This window comes from Hydra vulgaris, chromosome 09, assembly GCF_038396675.1.
Source record: "Hydra vulgaris chromosome 09, alternate assembly HydraT2T_AEP".
In the NCBI taxonomy this organism is placed as follows: Eukaryota; Metazoa; Cnidaria; class Hydrozoa; order Anthoathecata; family Hydridae; genus Hydra; species Hydra vulgaris.
The window spans coordinates 29,263,564-29,286,422 of NC_088928.1; the positions used below are offsets into that span (position 1 = coordinate 29,263,564).

At 28.7% G+C, this 22,859-nt stretch overlaps 1 protein-coding gene across 1 annotated transcript in view; it reads left to right on the top strand.

The window, feature by feature from the left end:
- LOC100200700 (U3 small nucleolar RNA-associated protein 25 homolog) overlaps positions 1–22,859 on the top strand; it is an 86,078-nt gene that overhangs the window by 14,553 nt on the left and 48,666 nt on the right. The window contains exons 4-5 of the mRNA XM_065805251.1: positions 9,142–9,221; positions 22,719–22,802. Coding sequence (XP_065661323.1) covers positions 9,142–9,221; positions 22,719–22,802 — 164 coding nt within the window. The remainder of the gene's footprint in view (positions 1–9,141; positions 9,222–22,718; positions 22,803–22,859) is intronic.

The following is a 22,859-nucleotide window of genomic DNA, read 5'->3' on the forward strand; positions in this document are numbered from 1 at the left end:
TGATGAAGAAATAAGCTATATAGTTTTCACCTATTTAAATTTTTTTTTTGAAACTTAAATAAAGCTGAGTTAATTGGTCTAACAGTTTTTTAAATGTTTACTGAAAGCTGGGATAACAGTGCCTGCAAACTGTGAATAGATTTTGTACGACACTATCTAAGTTATGCAGTGACATCAACACATCTAATAATTTGCATACAGAAGAAATTATTGCTATTGTAAAAATATAAAAGAAGCTCCAAATTTATTGATTCATTATTGATTGGAGGAATTGGAGCACTAGTCCAGCTACAAGGAAAATTTTGTTAAAAATATTCAGCTTACATGCTTAATGCATTAAAGTATATATGTATAATCCCTATATGTTTTATTGAAATATTTTGTTGCATATTTAACAAATATCTCACAAAACATATGCACTATTAAGTGTGTTTTAAATGCGTGTAGCACCTCCAGAGCTCACATTACAATAAATGAGGTTCCTTGATCAATAATATTTTCTTTGAAATCACAGAAGGCATTAATAATAGATAACATAAAAAAGAAGTTATAAGAGAATGGTGCTACTTTCAATTCATTGACAGCAATGTCAATATGTTGAAAAATAGAACTGTCAATAGTCTTCCAAGATTGCATGCTTTGATTAAAAAAAAAAGTGTTTCAAAAGTAAACAAAATAGCTACTAAATCAATTTCAAATGTCATGTGTTTTATAAAAATAAATTTTTTCATTAAAATTGACTAATTATTTTATTTTTTACAATTTCAAATTTTATTTGATTTAACCTAATATATGTAGGTTTTATATATATTTTTTAAAATATTTTATTAAATAATAAATACAAAATAAATGTCTACAATAAGTCATAAGCTTAGTTAGATATAAAAATATTCTTCTATGAGATAAAATGCAAACAATAGTAGTTGCTTTATTTAAAAGTTACATGTGATTTTTTTTACAGATATCGAGACTTGAAACATAAAACAAATTTACAGATATCCAGACTTTTACAGACAGAAACAATGAAAAATAGTGTAAATATGTGATAAATAAAAATCTTTTACCTTGGCATAAACATCACTTATGACACCATATATTTAAATTCTGTTAAAGTATGAATCCTCCAAAAAATATAAATTTTTTTGCAAAATTGATTTTTGCCCTGCACAAAACCCAGCAGTTGATGTTTTTGTCAGTGTAGTATTTCATTTTATTATAAAGCATTACTTGTAGTATTTAATAAATAGAAAAATTCAAACTTTATTTTTCTTTTGTAATTACACAAGTAATAATTTTATATTTGAGTAGCCGTGGCGCTGTGGTTAGAGTTCTGGCTCAGAACCCAGAGGTCCGAGGTTCGATGCCAGCTCTAGCCATATAAGCGACATTGGTACGGATGGAGGCGTGAATTCTTGTTAAATGCTCTCCCGCGGTGCTCTGTGATAAGACCGTAAAGACTTCTGGGAGCACCTAAAATAACTCCAAAAAAAATATTTATATATTTACATAACTTATTTAATAGTTTTTTTTTAGTCAAGTTATTGTGTTTTATTATTGAAAAAAATCAAATTAAAACAAATACAAAACACAATTTACTGTTTATTTTGTTTCTTCATTACTCCTTTTGTTTGTATGTGCCAGGATAATCTTCAAGCTAGTAATATGCATACATTGGGTCCATTGCACTGGCCATCATAAATAAAATATCATCAAAGTTAAGATAAAAATTTTCTCATATGGTGCAAATTCATCTAGACAGTTAATTTTAAGAAACAAAAATATACTATGGAAACGGTTATTTTTTATTTAAAAAAAATATAACACACAACTTGTTTAGGCACCTGGTTTACCAACTGTCTAGACAAGTTGTGTTCATATTAAAAAGAATGTTTTTAAAAAATGTTTGAACTGAATTTTTTGAATTAAAAAAAAGTAAAATAAATGTATACTAAGAAAAACTAACTTAGTAGTTTCAGACAAAGTTTCCCTTTTCCATTTTAGTCAGAATTTAAAGTCTTAAAAAATAAACACGCTTTTTTGATGCAATCTAGAAGCTTAATAAATCAAATGCGTTTAATTCCTAAGATTTTCATTATAAAAAGTTGTAGGAAATAATGTACGCATAATAGAGTCATTATTTGTATGCAAAAATAAAATTATTTTAATTTGTTTGCATTGTTGTAGTGGTGTGGATGATATGTTTATGCTATTTCGAGGTGCGGCTGACATTGATGGGGGTTCGAATCCCTTGCCAGAATTTTTTTATTTTACTGTTTTATTTTAGAATAGTTTTGTGTTTTTTAACCATTATTGTCATTTAATTATAGTTATATTTATTTTTATTTCTATTTTTCAAAGTTTCATAGAATAATTGTATCAATGCACGCATAAATGAACTGATATAGCCATAGTCCCAATGCACATTGGACCAGTTAGTTTTTAGTGTAAGCAACAAAAAAAATCTGTTGACCAAAGGGTCAATAGGGCCAGGGGCCCTATTAACCCTCTGGTCATCAGATTGTTTTTTTTATTCTAACAAAGTAAAGATAATTTTGAAAATATGGTTTCAAAAATTTTTTTGGTTTGAACTTGTTTTTTTTTATTAACTATTTACAAAATAAAATACAAAAAAATTAAGGTGTCAAGATTGTGTTAAAATTTACTTTGATGGGTCAACTGTCACAGTATACATTTGTCCAGTTTTTCTTTGGCATCTTATCTAAACTATCAAATCTCTTTAAATCAGTCTTTCTACAATAAGTTAGTTTATGATAAATATCATCAACAGTTTTTCAAAATCACACAAATCTGTTTTAACTGTAAAACTAACTACTAAGTTGTATTTCAGATGAAATTAATAAGAAACCACTTTTAATTAATTTAATGAAAGCAACTTAAACACCATGGTAATTGAAATAGTAATTGGTTTCTTTTTATGAATGTAAAAGATAAATTTCTGTTTTTTTAACAAGGTTGTTCAATTGTAATTGATTTGTTAATGTTAAAAATGTTAAAGATGATTTAATAGCTAATAAGTTTCTTCTATACTAGTGTCGTGACATGTTTTTTTAGGCAAATTAATTGAATGTATATATTTAAGTCGTTATCATTATATATATATATATATTTTTAAACATCTTTGCTTCCAACAAGGCTGCAAGCAGCCACTAATTAAAGTTGGAAGTTACTGAAAGAGAAAAGATAAAGATTGTAGAGCAAGATAACGATTGATGGATGACTTAAAGGATTGCAAATTATATGAATCAGGAAAGCAAGATGAAAGAAGCAAATTCCAAAGAGCTAATGTTCGAGGAAAAAAACTAGACAAATAAGAGTTTTTGGAGCATTTAGGAACAGTCACAAAAAAAGGATGAGACTTAATTGAATGACGAGTAACACAAGAGTGTAGATGGCACAAGAGACGCTAGCTCTTTAGAGCAGTGCCCATTATAGTATTTGTAGAAAAGAGAAAGAGAAGCAACATTATGACGATGCGATAATGGTTGGTAGTTGGCTGCAAGAGCAGGTCCAACTATGTTTACAATGTGTTTTTGCACCTTGTCTAAAAGAGAAAGGGCATCATTAGAAGATCCACCCCAGATATGGCAACAGTATTCCATACAAGGCCGAATTTGAGATTTATAGAGATAGAGAATAGAATCCAAAGTAAGAAAGTGACGAGCTCGATAAAGAGATGCAACCTTAGCAGATGCTAATTTTGCAACTGATTTGATATATGGTTTCCAAGAAAGATTGGAAGTAAGAGTTAATCCTAGAAGATGAAGAGTAGATGACTCATCGAGTGCATCACCGTTCATAAATATTGGAAGATCACATTATTATTATAATGTTTGGCTAAAAAAAATTGAGTTTTATCTGTATTGAAGTTCACCTGCCACTATGAGCCCCATGCTGTAGCAGAAATGAGATCCTTTTCAAGCTCAAATGCCCCCTCTAACCAATAAGAGAGTGTTGGTTTTTATATCATGACAAGAATAAATGGTAGTATCATCAGCAAACAATGTCGCCTTAGATGTGAGAATATCTGGAAGATCGTTAATGTAAATTAATAGGAGTATAGGGCCAAGGATAGAACCTTGAGAAACCCCTGAAGTTACAGAATAAGAAGAAGAGTGATGTTTATCGAGGACAACTTTTATACTACCATTGGAAAGGAAGGATTCAATAATCTTAAAGATGTTACCAGATACACCATAAGAAGAAAGCTTATGGAGAAGACCAGCATGCCAAACTTTATCAAACGCTTTTGAAATGTCAAGAGCGATGGCCTTAACCTCTCCACCTTTATCTAATGCACGATAAAACCTATCAGTTGTTACTGTTAGCAAATCAGCTGTAGAACGAGAAGATCGAAATCCATATTGATGGTCAGAAAGTAAGTTATTAGATTCAAGATGAGAAATTAAGTGTTAGGAAGAAGACTAATGGGACGGTAGTTAGACGAATCAGATCGCTCTCCAGAATTTTTGAAGATAGGGATAACAGATGCCGCTTTCCAGCAGGCTGGAAAACAAGATTCTGATCAGCACTTGTTAAATAGTTTTGAGTAAAGACGACAGCTCCAGAGAACACTTCTGCAAGACAATAACAGGTATGTTGTCCGGGCCACAAGCTGTAGAAGAGTCTAGGCAAGAAATCACTTTAGATACAAAAGCTGGAGTGATACGAATGTCAAGCAATAATTTTTGAGCCTAATTTTTGAGATGAGATACAAGATTTCATGACCTGAGAATAGCGGGCTTTGGCGTTAGACAAAACCTTAAAATCATTATATTTTAAAAATAAAACAAAATAGTAATACATGTTATAAAAATTAAATTTTTGAATTAGTAATTTAGAATTTGAGAGTATGTGTATCCAATGAAAAGTTTACAAAATAAATGCAGTTAATTATACTTTTATATGGTTAAATAATACTAAACAGTTTTTTTTAACAGAATTTTGATCAAGATAATTTGATAACATTAAAATACAAAACCAATTTATAGCAATAAACAAGCTTAAACCATCGGAAATAGTTTTTTAATATTTTTAATGCGAATTTTGCAAAAATTAAATATCTAAACAAATTATTTAGTAACTAATATAAAAAAAAAGAAGATATAAAATATTCTAGATTTTTAATCAAAATTCTACAATGACATCATATATTAAAACTCTTTAGAATTAAGTGTCTGTAGATCGTGTCAATTAAAATTTTAGAGTCTCTAGATTGTGTCAAAAAAAAGTGCGTTTAAAAATTCGACTAAAGTTTTGTGAGCTTCAACTAAAACTACAAATTTAGTTTTTCTTGGTATTTATTTATTTTTCATTCAAAAAATTTTGAATAAAAATAAAAATAAATAAAGTTTGTGCAGCCACCATGATAGTAGAAAAGAAAGAGAAATGCAATCTTTTGATAATAAGAGAAAGGGAGAAAGAAATGCAATCTTTTGATGATAAGAGAAAAGAGAAAGAGATGAAATCTTTTGATGATAAGAGAAAAGAGAAAGAGATGCAATCTTTTGATGATAAGAGAAAAGAGAAAGAGATGTAATCTTTTGATGATAAGAGAAAAGAGAAAGAGATGTAATCTTTTGATGATAAGAGAAAAGAGAAAGAGATGCAATCTTTTGATGATAAGATAGTGGCTCAAGCTTGGCATATAGAGCAGGTCCAACTACATTTATAATGCATTTTTGGACCTTGTCTAGAAGAGATAAAGCGTCATCAAAAGAACCATCCCAAATATGGCAACAGTATTCCATACAGGGACAAATAAAAAATCGAGAGTAAAAAAATGGCAAGAACGATAAAGAGAAGAAACCTTAGCAGATACAAACATGCAATGAGAGGTCAGTAGTGAATGACAATCTAAGATGACATAAACAAGAGGACTCACGGAGAGATTTGCCATTCTCTAATATAGGAATGTCAACAGTATTATGTTTGTTTGCAGTAAATAACTGAATTTTTTTGAAGCTAAAATTAAAATGCCACTGCAAGCTCCAAGCTGTTACATAAATGAGATCAGATTAGAGAATGGCTGCCTGTTTGTTGACAAGACAAGACAAAAGTTGACAAGACAAGAGTATAAAGTTGACAAGACAAGACAAGAGTATAAAGTTGAGTTGTTAGCAAATAGAATTACTTAAGATGCAAGATTGTCAGGAAGAATGTTAGTGTAGAAAAAAATACAATACAGGACCAAGTATACAACCACAGAAGTGACTGTAAATAATGAAGAGTGTTGGCCTTTAGATAATGAAGAGTGTTGGAAGTAATAAAATAATCTAGAAAATATCCCCAAATACACTGTATCAAACAAGCTTATAAGGAAGACCATTATCCCAAACTTTATCAAAAGGTTTTGATATGTCAAAAACAATAGTCCTTGCCTTTCTGCCTCCAAATAATGTACATTATAACCTTTCTGTTACAACAGTTAGGAACTCAGTCATAAAAGAACAAAATCAAAAATTGATAGTCAGTAAGTTACTCATTAATAACAATTAAACTTATTTAATTGTTATTAATGAGAAATCTTAAGGAATCACCAGAGAGAAGAAAGATATTATCTCAAGGAAAAAAATCCCTGTCAGCTTAGTTGCTAAGTAGTGCAATGATTCCAAAGAATAAAAACAAGATAAAAGTTTGATAGTGATCATTGGTCACAAGCATCTAAAGGAGAACAAAGAGAAACTGAACTCGAGCTAGGGTCAGAGACAAGACGCAAATCAAGGAACAAAAGTAAATGATTAGGGTTGTCTGGAAAACGAGTCACAAAATTAACTTTCTGAGTAAGAGATAGAGAATTACAAAAGATATGGGTTTTAGTGCCAGCATGCTAGTGATGTTAAAGCCATGCCATTCAGTGTGATGAGCATTAAAGTCACCAATAACAACAATATTGGAAGTGATTGAAAGAGAAAGGGCTTGTTTAATTTGGTTAAAAGTTAGATCTAAAAGAGTGCAGTCTTGAGAAGAAAGATAACAATACAGAATAAAGAGAAAGAGGATTGAGTGAAGAGGTGCTAATTAGAAGCACAAAAAAAAATGGTCAGAGGGTTCAAATCTAATTTCACTACAATTAGGTGAATTGATGCATAAATATATGCTCAAGCCAAGCATGTGACTATTAGAGTCTTTTCGAATCAACAGAAAGTAGCCTTTTAATACTGAGATCTGAAAAAGAAACAACAGGATTAAAATTAGTCTCACAAAAAGCAAGTAAGTCTGAATTCTGAACAAGTAAACACAACTAATCATAACTATCTTATCACCCTGAACTCTGTTGGTTCAGCAAAAGTTCATCAATCATTTCCAATTATTTCAGTTAGTATAACTCTTTGACTGATAATATTATATTTTCTTGGTATGACTCATGCAAAACAGTGCCCAACTTGGTTTGAAAAAGTTGAGTAATTACCTTTAACTGACTTAATGTACTGACCCAACGAGTTATATTTTTAATAAAACACAATGTCAAATGCAGGTTCATAAGTATGGAATAGAGAGCTTTGATGTAATTGATTTTAAAGTTTAGAATATTTTGAATTGGTAAACTTGAAATTTGTTAGAAACTTAATCTGTCACAAACTACTAATTGTTGAGAATAAGCAAAGTTTCGGTTTGTAGTTCAGAGATTTTTTTTAGTTGTTAAATGCACAGTAAAAAATGAAAGCTATAATAAACATAACAGTTCTGTATATTCTAAATTATATATATTTCTGCAAAATTTTTTAAGATTTGTAGAAGTATATATATTTTAATAGAATATATAGAAGTATGTTTATTATAGTTTTTATTTTTCCAATGCTTTTATTAACACGTCGTTATTTTAGTAATAAGTCAATTAATTTTAATTAAGTTTATTTTTTAAAACGGAAGCTACTTTTAAAATAACTTACTGACATATTAAAAAAATGACAATAGTATTTTGTCAAAAAACATAAAAAAAGAAAGAAATTAAAATAATAATTTATTAAATTATCATCGAATCAAGTTAAAAATCGAAAAAAAAATCTTGTACATTCATAAAAAAAATTCATTATAGAACTACAAACAAGTCTCAAAAGCTACTGGAATTTCTATATCTACTGATGGAAGGGTTATAACTATATCTACTGTTGGAAGGGTTATAACTATATCTTATGTTGAAAGCTGGTTATTTAAAAAAAAAAAGATTTTATCCATCGAATAAGCTGAAAAAAAAAATTATTGGCAAGAAAATTTTTTTTTTCAATAAATTAGTGGCAAATAAGATTTGTTATTCTTTTGTCAGAAATCCAGGCTTGTTCAAGAGACAAAGAGCTTAAAACAAAATTGACAAAACTAAATGGCTAAATTTTGAAATGTGACTTAGGTTAACTTCTTAGTAACAAATATTGTACTAGATTTTTAGTGACAGTGTAAGCTACAAGTACAAACTTGTGAACAAATAGAAAAAAAATGTTCTTATGGTAATTTGTAGTTGTTAGTTAGTGTAGAACTTTTGTGAGGTCATTGACATTTATATTCAAGAATTTCTTCAAAAGTGACTTTAGCCACCCATTCAATTGCACACTAGACCTTGTTTGTTTTGACCTGACTTAGCTTGCAGTCAGGTCAAAACAAACAGTGCAGTGGCGTGAAACAAGTTCAGGTCAAAACAAACAAGGCATGATCACCCACAAGCAAGAAAATGACAGTAACAATTGTGCAAAAATTAATGGGCACCATTTCCAGTAATGTACAATTATTTAAAAAAGAAAAAATTGAAGTTAAAAGTATTTTTAAACTTTTTAATTTCTTAGCTTTAAAAGTTAAAGAAGTTTAAAAGTTAAAATATGTAAAAAAAATTTGTTTTAAATATTTTTGAAAAAGAATATTTTATCTCATTATTTACAATGCTTATATTTACTTATGCTTTACTAAGTATCTTGTTTAACTTTTTACTACAAACTTTTTACTACAAACTTTTCCTTTAAAGAAAACAGTTTAACTTAATAAAACGTGTTAACTTAATAAGAAATGTTAACTTAATAAAAAATGTTAACTTAATAAGAAAACATGTCAACTTAACAAGATCACATGTTAACTTAATAAGAAATGTTATTTATTTATTTATTATTTTTCATTGATAATTTTATAATTTTATAGATCCTTTTAAATTGCACTTTGAAAATCAGCTAATGGAAGAACAAGTTGCAAACCAATGTTATACAGTCGTTGATATAAAGGTTTAGATTTTTGATTTGATTTTCTAGAGAGACAAAATACATGTTGTTTATTGAGAGTTTTGTTGCAATGGTTTGTTTTGTTTATTGAGAATGTTGTTGCGACTGTAATTTGCGACTGTAATTTATGATTGTAAAAAACGTACGATTTGTTTTATAAACAAATTCTACATTTTTTAAAAAGATATTTAAAAAACAATAAAATTAAATTTTTGCTTTGTTTAATGTTTTTGCTGTATAAAAATGTGAAAAAAAGATATGATATGATTTGAGGACCATTGAATCACTCTTTCTTGCCCTCAATCGGCATATTTGAAAAAAAAAGGGACCTCAGAATGACTAAAAACAACTTATTTTAGGCGCTTTGAGGACGAGACTGTTATAAATATTTTTAATAAATTTTTTTTCTAGGACATAAATATTTTAATTTTTGATTAAGAAGGTATGGTTTTTTTTCTTTACCCTAAAAATAGTATAATTTTCATTTTAAGTCAACTGAAATTTAATTAATTTGCGATGCAGCATTGTTTAGAATTTCATAGTCAGATTAAAAACTACTAGTTTTTTAATAACTATTATTAATAAAAAATGTTGTTACCAATACAATTATACAATTTTTATGAAAGACAATATGAATATACTATATGTTTATGTGGTATATAAAATATATATATAAAATTTAAGGCAGTGCAGTGTTGGTTTAATAAGATTTACAAATATTAAATTTAAAGTTGATTATTTAAATATAGTTATTAGTTAGTAATAATGATAAATAGTAATAAATTGCAATGAAAATGTACAAGGGAAACTTGTGTGAATTAAGAAAAAAATATAAGCTGAGATCTAATAAAAAAAAAGTAACTATTATTTAAATCAGGAAAATTTAGATAGTTTCTACTTTTTAAGAAACTTACTTTAATGTATTTACATGTGGAGAAAGAAAGAAGAAGAAAGAGATGAAAAAAAGTTTAATCTAAATGATCTCAATAAAAAAAACTTGTATTAAGAGATTAACTTCTAACAAGCATGGATATTTTATGACATCAAGCTTACCTGCAATCTAAACTGCCTAAAACTTTCAAATAGAATAATTTATTTATAACTAAACTGTAAGTATACTTTGAGGAAAGTTAAGAAACCTTGGATAAAAATGAGGTTTGATGTTGTTAGTGACACTAAACTAAAAACATTCTCACAAAGTTAGACAAACAGTAAAAAAAAAGAATGTTTTTGAGGTTTTTTCTTTTTTTAGAAAAAACCTCAAAAACATTCTTTTTGGGCATACCAGATTTGGAAAACATTAAGAAATAAAATATTAAGACAAAAAAAAAGATCCACCAAAGATAAGTTCAAGGATTTGATGTTTTTGGACAACTTGATTGGAGTAAGAAAGTTCATATTTAGGACAGAGGATAATACAACTGTGTAAGTCAGTTTAGAGGATAATACAACTGTGTAAGTCAGTTTACACATTTTTTTTAAACAGGAAAATTTAATGTTTTTAGGTTGAGTCGTAATTTACTTAAATTAACAAAAATTGTAAAAATATCTAGCACATTTAAAATAGAATTTCTCTTTAGGAAGTATGTAAATACGCAATAATAAAAGAAAGTTTGTTTATTGTTATGTTTTTGTGAGTGTTTTTAGGTAAAAGAGTTAGTAAATAAATATTTTTAAAAATGTTGACATAATTATTTTTAAAAATGTTGACATAATTATTTTTAAATAAGGTTTATAAGTTCAAATGACCAGTGAAAGATTTTCATTAAAAAGTATGTTAAAAAAAACGGTAAAACAACAACAACAACAAAAAATTAGTGCTTTATTAGTTTTTAAAAATTTAAATTTTATATTTTTAATGAATAACTTTTAAAAAATAAAATATACTTTTTAACACGCATATTTTCATATTTTCAGTTGCATTTTTAACTTAAAGTTTTGGTTAAAAATCCAACTAAAAATATTTATTATTTTTTATTACAAGCTTAAATTAAATCTTTTTTGATAAACCGCAATAAAAATGTGTTAATTTGAATTTATTGTTTAAATTTAAATTAACACAAAAACAATTTTAAAAATATAGAGCTCATTGATTCAAGTATTAATTACAAATCTTTTCTTATAATTACTTTTTCTCTTGTTTCAAGCTTTTTCAGTGCGGATTTTAAACTTTTCATGTTAAAAAAAAATGTTTCACAAAGAAGAAGAGTAACGAAAGAACTTTTTAAACATGAAAATAAGAAAAAACACAACACAAAATTATATTTATAAAATAACTAATTGTTCCAATTAAAAAGCAATCTAAATATATACTAAAATAGAGTTGAAAAATTTTTGTCAAATGCGATGTTCTTTTTAACATTTTTCTACAAAACGTTACAATGCTTGAATAAATAAACATAAAAACAACCGTTGTTGAACATTGTTTTTCTGATGTATTTAACGGGTGATGTGGAAGTTATCGGACAAAATAAAAACGTCAATAACTTATTTATAAATAAAAAAACAAACTACTATTATATTTTTTTAAAATAAAGCATTTATCTTTTAATAAAAATATATTATTTTTTATATGAAAAAACACCACCATCTGGAATTGATCTCAATTTTGCTCTGACCCCTTTCATATGCGACTGTAAAAAATTTAAATCAATTTCTTGTAGTTTTAGTTTAATGCGATCAATCAAAACTTGCTCTGTTGAAGCTTGCCAATCTTCCTCGTAAACCTTCTGTGCCAAATGTCCCCAAAAATTTGTTGACCAATTGTTGATTGATTTACACCAAAATTAATACCTATTTTTCTCTGACTGACCCCTTTTCGATTGTTGACAAGTCCTGTTAATTCGGCTTTCTTTTCTCTAGTCCAGGGTGTCGGACAACCAGGGTGTTTTCTATCAGAAAACGATTGAACAGTTTCAAGTCTTTTTAGGTTATCATATATTGTTCTTCGAGCAAATCCTTTCTTTTCAAAATGATTTACAATTTTTTTTTTTTTTAATATTAGGTTTATTTACAAAAAACATTTTTAGTCGATTTCAAAAAGATTCTTGTTCAGCTGCATTTAACCTCATTTTAAATAATTGTATTTTAAATAATAAAGTTTATATTTTATAGAGGGTTTATGCCTACGCATAAAACCACAAAAACTAATTATTATGCTCAAATAATGAAATTAGGATTTGTCCGATAACTTCCGCATCACCCGTTATGATATGATACAAAACATTATAGTGTAAAACTTAAAAAAATTACTAAAAAATTACTAAAACATAATGAATTTTATTTAATTCATAAGCTTTTGTATCAAAGTATCAAAAAAAACCCTGCAAAAATGCTTATTGCTCATGTCACCCGTCATATCCTCTTTTAAATGTGTGATTCACTGCTCGTGCACTCATCTACTCCTGCTAAAGCATATATATATTTATATATATATATATATATATATATATATATATATATATATATATGTATATAAATGTTTTAGAAAATATTTATTTTCTTAACAATTAAAAGAAAAAGCTCTAATATATTCATGTATTTTAAAGTCATTAATCATAAAAATTGGATAAAATAAAATAAGAAATTAATTTACTTTTTCTTAAATTTGTTAAAGCCCTTTCTTTTACCAGCAAACCACTAATTGGGACATTATCAGGTCACACATTTGTGTGAACCATTTTAGTAGATTTTCGAAACCTCTTTGTTTGTTTTTCTTTTTTCTATTTCCAGTAGAGCTTCATTTTTCCGCTTTAAATTGTTTTCTTTATGCAATCTCATTAATGCCATGATTTTTTTTAAACAGAAGAAAAATTATTCACGCTAATCATTTTAAAAATTTACGCTAAAAATTTGAAAAAAGAGTTTGATGGTTTAAAGAGCTTTTTACACATCAGAAATTTAAAAAGTTCGATTTACAAAAAGAATCTTATCTTCTAGCCTGTTTATTGCTTCCCATTTATTGGTTGGTTAAATCAACTTAAATGGTATTTTATTAAATTGTAATGGACAGGGTAATCTGAATGAAATTCTTTTTTAAAACAAATTGATACATTCTACAATATAAGCTAACTTTGAATAATGAGAATTTTTATTTATTTTAGAATATAGAAAAATGCCAGTAGCAACTAGATCTAAAACACAGGTCTATCTACTTGGAGATTCTGTGGCTGAACTCACATGAAGTAAGCTTCCATCATTGGGTATGGCTCTTGGTTTGTTTTTGTATCACCACATAGACCTGAAAGAAACTATTCGATAAGAAACCAGAATATGTAGCACATACAGACTGCAACTGAAAGTTGCTCATTATCCGAAGAAGATAGTTCAAATGTGGAAACTGAAGACAAGAGTACTCCAGCAAAAAGAAAGAGGGGCACAAAATCTGTTGTTACACCAGGTCTGGCAGCTGCTCTAGACAGAACCAAATTATCTCACTGCAAAGCTGCATTTGTTATTGCTGAAACAGCTAGAAGTTTAAATCAAAACATTGATGATCTTGCCATAAATCGAGATTCAATACATCGACAAAGGCAAGAGCATTGGGCCTAGAAATCAGCAAGTTTAAAAGCAGAGTTCAAATTTTTTTGGTTGTACATTGGGATGGCAAACTCATTCCTCATTTGACTGGCAAAGAAAAGGTGAATCGACTGCCAGTATTGGTTTCTGGCAGAGTTGTTTCTCAACTTTTAACTGTTGCCAAGCTGTTATCTGGAACTGGGGAGGCTCAAGCTTCTGCCGTCTTTGGGGCAATTGAAGATTGGAATATAACCAATAGCATCCGAGCATGGTGTTTTGATACAACAAGTTCCAACACAGGCAGAATTGCTGGTGCATGTGTTCTTCTGGAGCAAAAGCTTGGCAAGGAACTTCTGTACTTTGCATGTCGACATCAAATTATGGAACTCATCATTGGTGCCATATTCCAAGTATGCATGAGGTCAACATCTGCTCCAGAGGTTCTTCTCTTTAAGAGATTTCAAGAGAAATAGGGATTAATGGACACTAACAGATATGAAACTGGAATGGCAAGTGGTAGCTAATCTAGTGGAAGATATTCGAGAGAGCACAATTGAATTTTGTAACAAGAATCTTCAACTAAGTCAACCTAGAGATGACTACAGGGAGTTTTTGGAACTTGTCATTATCTTTCTTGGTGCCATACTTGAAGGAGGAATTCGGTTTATGAGCTCCGGAGCCATGCATCATGCATATTGGATGTCAAAGGTGATTTACAGTTTGAAAATCTGGATGTTCAGACATCAATTCAAATTAACACTGACAGAACAACTGGGATTACGAGATGTTTGTGTATTTACGGTTCGTGTCTACGTGAAAATATGGATCACAGCCCCACTAGCTGCAAATGCTCCATACAGTGATTTGATGTTAATGAAGTCTTTGCTTAAGTACTAGACCATCCATCCAGCAATTGGGAAAGCTACATCAATTAAGCTATCCAATCATTTATGGTATTTGTTGCCTGAACTTGTGAGTTAAGCATTCTTTGATGATCAGGTCAGTTCAACCACAAAACAACTTATGGCGAGTGCCATGCAGAACGAAGATTTGGAACAAGATCACACCAAAAGGCTTAGTGTTCCAATGGATGCATTAAAAAACAAGAATTTGGAAGATTTTGTAACTGCCAAATCTATGAAATGCTTTTTTAATGATGGAATTACCAGATGGATTTCTAAATGTTGGTCCTGAATTATGGAATGAACGTGACGATTTCAAACAAGCAACAGAGATGGTAAAATTGTTGAAAGTGGTAAACGATCATGCAGAATGAGGAGTTACACTAATCCTATTACTCGCGATGAATCCCAGCTCCATGTTCTGCTACAAGTTGTGGAACAACATCATCAAGCCTACCCAGATAGCCGAAAGCAAACTTTGGCAAAAAACCCAGCAAAAGAGTAAAACATTTAAACTTATGAGTTTTTGTTAATTAATTTTAAAGTTCATATTTTTAATCAAAAATTTTATATTGCATAGCATGACAATAGTTGCGTATTTTATACAATACTCGTACGACGTGAAGTTGTATTATCTCAAAAATATAGTTTGTGAAATTAATAAACATTAAATTTGTTTATGTTTAATCAATGATTGTCAAAAATTATAACATTTAATGATTACTGTGACGTAACAAGAAATAAAAAATAATCGTTAATTTATTCTTTATCTGTCAAATTTTTCAAAACTTTCTTAACTTTGGAGCACTTGAGCTACCCCTAAATATAAATATTTTTGCTGAAATTTTTATGGGAGTGTTGCTACTTAAAAGGAACAACTTAAAAGGGTAAGATCATCAAAATTAAAAAAAAAATTTTTTCACTAAAATAAGCTCCACCCTAATATATATTTAGTATAAAGTATAAAGCATTAAAATAGCTAATATATAATAATCTATATAAGGTGCTATATATAAGATATAATATATACATACAGACGCTAACAACCACATAATAGTTCAACTTTACCTTTCTGACTGCATTCCTCCATATTTATATGGATTCATAAAAGCTCACAAATTCGAAAACCATAAAAAATAAACCATAAAACCATAAAAGTTTCTGCCATAGAGTACCCCACCATATGGATCATAGTAGAATCTTGTAAAAAATATACTACCAACAAACAAAAACAAAACAAAATTATTATACTCCTCTATTTTGTCAAAGTCCTGGCCTATAAGTATTTTAATCAATGACATTAATAATCTTAAAAAATGAACCAAACTAATGCTTACTGATATACATGAAATAATCAAACTCTACCACAACCAAGGCCCTATAGGATTGTCCTTAATGGTTGTAGTAGTCGAAGCGTTTTTACAACAAAAAGAAACAAAAACTCTTATTATTGCTAATTATTATTGGTTGATTATTGGTCAATTTTTTGTATAGCTCCTAATATTGGTCAATTTTTAACAAAAACTTACAGAGCATATGTACATGACAGTCATGCTAGATTCTGCTCAATATGAAATCATGGTAAGTTTCTGGAATTATAAAACAAACAAGATCCAGCAGTAAAATATACATCAGAAAAATAAAATAATAAAAAAGACTTGAACTTTTTGGATATAGCTATAATTAACACTAATAATTCATTTTCTTCATATGACTTCGAAACGGAAAGTCTGTTATCACTAATATATAATAGGGGAGATAAGGGCGCATTGATCGCCGTAGCAGTGTTTTGAAAATTGCGCAGAACCTGAAAGAGATGTAAAAACTTATTAACTACGAAACACATGTAGAACTATCTGGCTTTTGGAATATATAAATGTTTTGATTTAAAAAAATGATAAACATGAATAATTTTAACTTTTAAACAACCCTCTCAAAAGATCAATGTACCCCAAACTATGGGGTACTATGATCTCCGACTTGGGGCACATTGATCTTATATGCGTAATATTATCTAAACGTTTAACACTTCTATAACTAAATCTTGTAAATAATTTAGTCAAAGGGTAATATTGTATAACATATAATACATCTAAATTTTTTAATTATTTTTTAAATATAGCAGTTAAACCCACTAGTCTAATTTTTAATTAAAAAATGTATAAATCACAGCAGCTATAAGCTACCCGCTTTATATACGTTTAAAACTTTACAACAACTTGAAATTTGTAAGAACTGAAATATAAAGACTGAAATAAGAATACAACTTTTAAGTTTACAAAACTTGTTAAAAGTACAATATTTTGATTAAGAATATTTCATCATTTGTGAAAGTCAAGTTGTGAAGCAGCTTTTGGTTTACATTGTTTTTTATTCCTAAGCAAGTAATTCTTAGTTTCTTTCTTATCTTTTGTGGAGACTTTTTGTTGATTTTTGGTTTGCTTCAAAATTTTCTTTTCTTTTGACAAACGAATTTCATTTCTGACAGGAGTATCAGTCAAGATCCTTGTTTTTAACTGCTTACTTTTAACATTTTTTTTTCTGGCAGATGCTTTTGGGTAAGGTTTTAAAACCTCAGGTGAGATTATAGAAGCAACACTTGTTGACACTTTGTTTAAAACACTTGTTTCAATATTTACTATAGTTATTTCAGACTCTATGTGATTAACATGTGCTGGTATCATTTCAGATTCCATGTTGTTGACAGGAGTGATAGTAACTGTATCTGGAGCAGCTCTATCTGTAACTGATGATGGTAAATATTCGTCATCTTTGAAAATTTCAGAATTGAATGGCTCAATGCCAGCTACTCTAAATCCTGTCTGTATATTAGATGGTGAGAAAGCTTTTGTATACGGTTCTCGAACTATTGAAACAATATCATAAATGGTCATTGGTCTTGGGTTTGAAACCATCCAATTATCACATGCAGAATTGTAAAACCTTTTCAATGGTCCAAAAACAGTTCTATCTAATGGCTGCAATTTATGGCTGCAATGGGAGGAAAACTTATCATTGTAATTCCGTGTTGAATTGCAAGCTCCAAGCCTTTAACAGAAATATGACTTTCATGACTGTCGAGAAGTAACAAAACTGGAGATTCCTGAGAACAGTTTGAATATTTAACAAAATGTTTAATCCATTCTACGAAAATTTCTGAGTTCATCCAACCGGAGGGATTTGCAAATCCCACACATCCAGGAGGTCCTTCCTTAATCATGTAATCATGAAACTTTACCCTAGGAAAAATAAATAATGGAGGAATGGAATTTCCAATAGCATTAGAGGCACAACATGCAGTTACCAATGTTCCTCGTTCTGCAGATGTGATTCTTCCAACTTGTTTGCTTCCTCTACCAGCTAAAACCTTTACCGGCTTTTGAACGGTTGTTAAACCAGTTTCATCAACATTATATATACAGTTAGGATTATATTTATATCGATTTCTTACCGTTTTAAGATTTTGAAAAAACTCTCTTACAGTGTGTTAGTTAAAAGCTGTTGATCGAGCGAAGCTCGTTGCTTCAGGTGTTTGTAGAGACAACTCTGGTTGTCTTTTCATAAAACCTTGCAACCAATCAATGCCTTCAATTTTATTTTTGATCCATGATGATGGGCATATCTTATTGTTTTTTAAAGCAAATTCATATGCCAATAATCGCGTTGACCTAGTTGAAAGGCCATAGTTCATTTTTGATGCAATTAGTAAATAACTTGATAAACTTTTTTCATCTTCTACTATAAAAACTTGTCTATTGTTGTAGTTAGGCTTGAAAGCTTCATTTGGATTAAGCCTCTTTTTACGACAATATCTTTTTAAAGTCATTCTATCTATGTTAAACTGACGTGCTACAACATTCAGTTGCGTTCCTTCTAAAACTTTATTAACAGCTACTTTCATTGTTTCACTTGGTATAGCAACTTTATTTGTTTTTTTAATTCTATTTCTAACCATTTTAAGATCTGTAAAAAAATATATCAATAAAAACATATGTTTTTAATAAATGCTAATATTTAACATAATAATATTATGTTAAATATTTTTTAATTATTATGTTAAATATTATTCTTTTGATATTATAAAATAATAGTATTATTATTACTAGCTTATAACATAAGTAGATTTAAAAAATGAAATGCTAAAAGCTATTGTTTGTTTATATACAGTTTTTTTTTAAATTATAAATACAATTCCATTCGTTTAACTGTATTGCTTATAAACAAAAACATGGGGCACTTCGTCTTCCATGGGGCACTTTGATCCTCCGATCAATGGGCCCTGCATAGTCAAAGATCAATGTACCCCAATAGGTATAGGTAACATATTGATAGCAATATCTACTGTATAAATTGCAGCCAAATAAAAATTATATATTATATTATACACCTAACACTTACAAATTTAAAATAAAATTGTTGTTAACCCATACAGACATCTAAATAAAAATATATTTGAATTATAGTACGATTTAAAAAAATCACTTTTTATGACGAAAAACAATATTTTCTTTATTTTTTTTGACGCTGATAACCTTATGAAAAAATATTACGAATAATCAATTAGGGAAGCATAATGGTTAATTAAATTGCAACCTCACTTCTAGTAAGGCAAAAATGAACGAGTAAAAGCCAAAAGATCATACTGCCCCGGCGATCAATGCGCCCCCATCTCCCCTAAACAAACAAAACCAAAATTCAAACATCCAAAAATAGTCATAAGTGTTTTTAAAAGCATTTCTAGAGATATTGTATTTCATGTCATTAAAATTTGGGTTTTTTAAGGTCAAAGCATTCATTTTTGGGCTCAATTTTAGTGATGTGGTCATAGGTTGTCAAGGGTGGTCATGGAATTGATGGTTTTTAAATTAGATTAAACATGTTGTATGTCTAAATATAGGTAATTGCAGTAAGAGAATTCAAATCTAAGCATATTCGGTCTTTAGAAGTGGTCATGATTGCTCAAATGATCATTTTAGGGGTGATCAAGGGTGGTCCTTGGATATCCTAATAGTTTTTCATTAGATGGGACATTAGATGGGACAGTTGTATTTCTAAATATAGGTAATTGAGGTTGAGGAATTCAAATCTGGGCATATTTTTTTCCCAGAAGTGGTTCTGATTGGACAGAACTTATAAAAAGTAATTGTTCGATATAGAAGTTGATTTTGAGGAGTCTTTCTCACCTCTGGCCCACTGTGTAGCATCAGAATAATTTTTACTACACCACCTACGTTAAAAAATATCTTATGCAACAACATGTCAAAGTTAATAGTAAACCTGATGTTTACAAACATGTTCTTGTGGCGGTGTATACATTGCGGCTGTTCTTGTGGCGTTGTATACATTGTGGTTGTTCTTGTGGCAGTGTATACATTGAAGGTGTATAATTTGTTCTTGTGGTGGTGTATACATTGAAGGTGTACACATGTTCTTGTGGCAGTATATACATTGAAGGTATATACATGTTCTTGTGGCAGTGTATACATTGCAGAAACAGAAAAGAATGTTTTAATAAGATGCATTGAATATCAAATGAAGTAATTTACACCAAGCACATTTGATAGCAATAAAAATATCTACTGGCTGCATAATGTGTGACAAATAAACTGGTAAGCATATTAACAAATATTGTTTTTGATGCAATTTGGTGCAAGTACAACTTGATATGTAACGTGTCAAACATCCATCTTGACTAAAATATGAATAACTATTGTTTGATAACCTAAAAAGTCTAATTATCTTAAGTTTTCAGTGGGAGTGCATATGCCAGTTAACCATTGCACAAGTTAGTTATCTTCCATCTTTCCAGATAAATATGTTGCATATACAGCATTGTCTGGACCATTTAAGCAACAACCTTTGTACAGATGTTTTTTTGATTTAAAAATAATGGTGTAAAAAGATTACCAGCAGCATTGATTCAATTTCCAACTTTATAAATGACTCTTTAATTGCTGCCATTCAATTTCAATATATGATAAGCACGATGCCTGCTAACTATGTGTTGCCTTGATCACCACAAGCCCATTTTATCAAAATTCTGCAATTACATAAAATATTTTTGTTAATACCTGCTTTGTTGAACTTGCTTTGCAGTGAGTTAAAATACTTTGCTACTATTTCTTGCATGCAAGTAGCAGCTCTGAGTGATGAAATATTGCTGATGGATCTGATGCTCAATTTTTCTTAATAAATTGTTTCTTATTAAATTTATCTGCCCAAAACTGCAAAGAGGGCCATTAAAGACAAGTAGTCATTAAAGTAGAGGACCATTAAAGTCAAGGAGTCTCAATCCTAAACTTTAAAATACAAACCTTATTTAACAAATCCGCTGCTTGCAGATACAGGTTGAGTAACTTTTTTTCAAAAATGCCTGTAATGAGTTGCTACTGGTATGCAGAATAAGTGAATAGTTTTATTGAGTTTTAGGCTATGTACTTTGCACACTGTAAGTGTGACTCTTCAGTGCATGGTTTTATCTTTTTCATTGCATGCAGGTTTTTAAGTCATATTTTATATTAGAATAGATTGGATTTAAAATTTAAATTTATACAAAGAATTCAGACTTTAGCAGAAGCAAATGAGTGAAGGAGCTACAAATAGTACGTCTAAAATGAACATAACGGGCTACAAGGGCTGCCTGCTTAAACCTTGTGTGGTCTTTTTTTTCAAGAATTTAAATTATCCTTAGATAATAATATTTTATATTCCCACTGAACTTTTAATTATTTTTTTTTTAAATGATAAAAAGACTGAAAATAGGCATTTAAAAATTTTTTTTTATTTTATCCTTAGATTTTTTAAAAATTAATTTTTATATTATTATTTTTAAATTTATTTAATAGTTTAGTTATTAATGAAATAAATATGTGATAATATAAAAATTTTATAACATAATCAATCATTTTAACAAAACAACTATATAAAAATACTGTTATAAAATATAATGTTGTTTATAAAAATGATTGTACTTCTACGAAGTTCTACTTCTATAAAAGTTTTACCCTTTAAGTTTAATTTTAATGATTTACTTTTACAAGAGTAAACACGATTTTCTTACAAGAGTAAATATGATGTACTCTTACAAGACTATGATTTTCTTACAAGAGTAAATACAATCTACTTTTACAAGAGTAAACATAATTTTCTTACAAGAGTAAAGACAATGTAATCTTAAAAGAGTAAATACAATGTACTCTTAAAAGAGTAAATAAATAAATTTTAAGTGAAATCGTGAAAGCATTAAAGTTCACTGATTGCAAATAACACTTCCGAGAATTTTATGCCTATTTTTCAAAAGAAGACAATTGTCCTGCAGAAGAAATTTTAACAGTTTATTAAAAATTATTATTTTTTATCAAAATTTTATACCATCTTTTTGAGAAAATTATTCTCTTCAACATGATTGAAAAAATTATTCTCTACAACATGATTGAAAAAATTAGGAGTAAAAGAATAAAGATTGTCAAAACAATTTTTTCAAAACAAATTTCATTCCTTGATTTCAACATTATATTCTATAGTCAACTATTTATAGAACTACAGTTCAAATGCTAATTAACTATTATTTTTTAATTGATTAATTAGCAAGTTATTAGGCATTGCTGGCCGCGCAACCCAGTTTCCAAACTTTGTCAACTTTGTTTAAATTTGAAATCTTATTTTATGAAGACAAAAACTTAGTAAACAGAGCAAAATTGTCTCTATGTGCAGTCCCAATATCAGCTCTGGCCGTCAAAAATTGATCAACAAGAATTGCAAGGCAAACTTAATAATAAAAAACTTAAATACCTTCAAAAATAGAATGTTAAAATTGTTAAGTTAGCAGCTAATGGTTTTTGATTATTAAAATAAAAATAGTTTTAAGACCATAAAATATCGTGACATGAGAATTATAAGGTTCCATCGATTTCTTCAAATTTAAAATACTTATGGATTTTTTAAAATTATATTATTCTTATATTCACAGTCATTTTAATATAATAGTCTTATAATTATTTTTAATTTATTCTTTAAAAAGACAAAATAATTTGTAGAATACAATATTTAGTTAGCATTTTTTTAGTTTGCTTTTTTTTAGTTTACTGAAAACTATTCTTGCAAGAGTTACTATGGTACTTTCAACAACATACTTCAGCAAGAAAATTTGTTGCAGCAAGCATGTGTAATATTTTTTATGTTTGGGTTACAAAAGTTTTATAAATAATTTCAAATTAAGTTT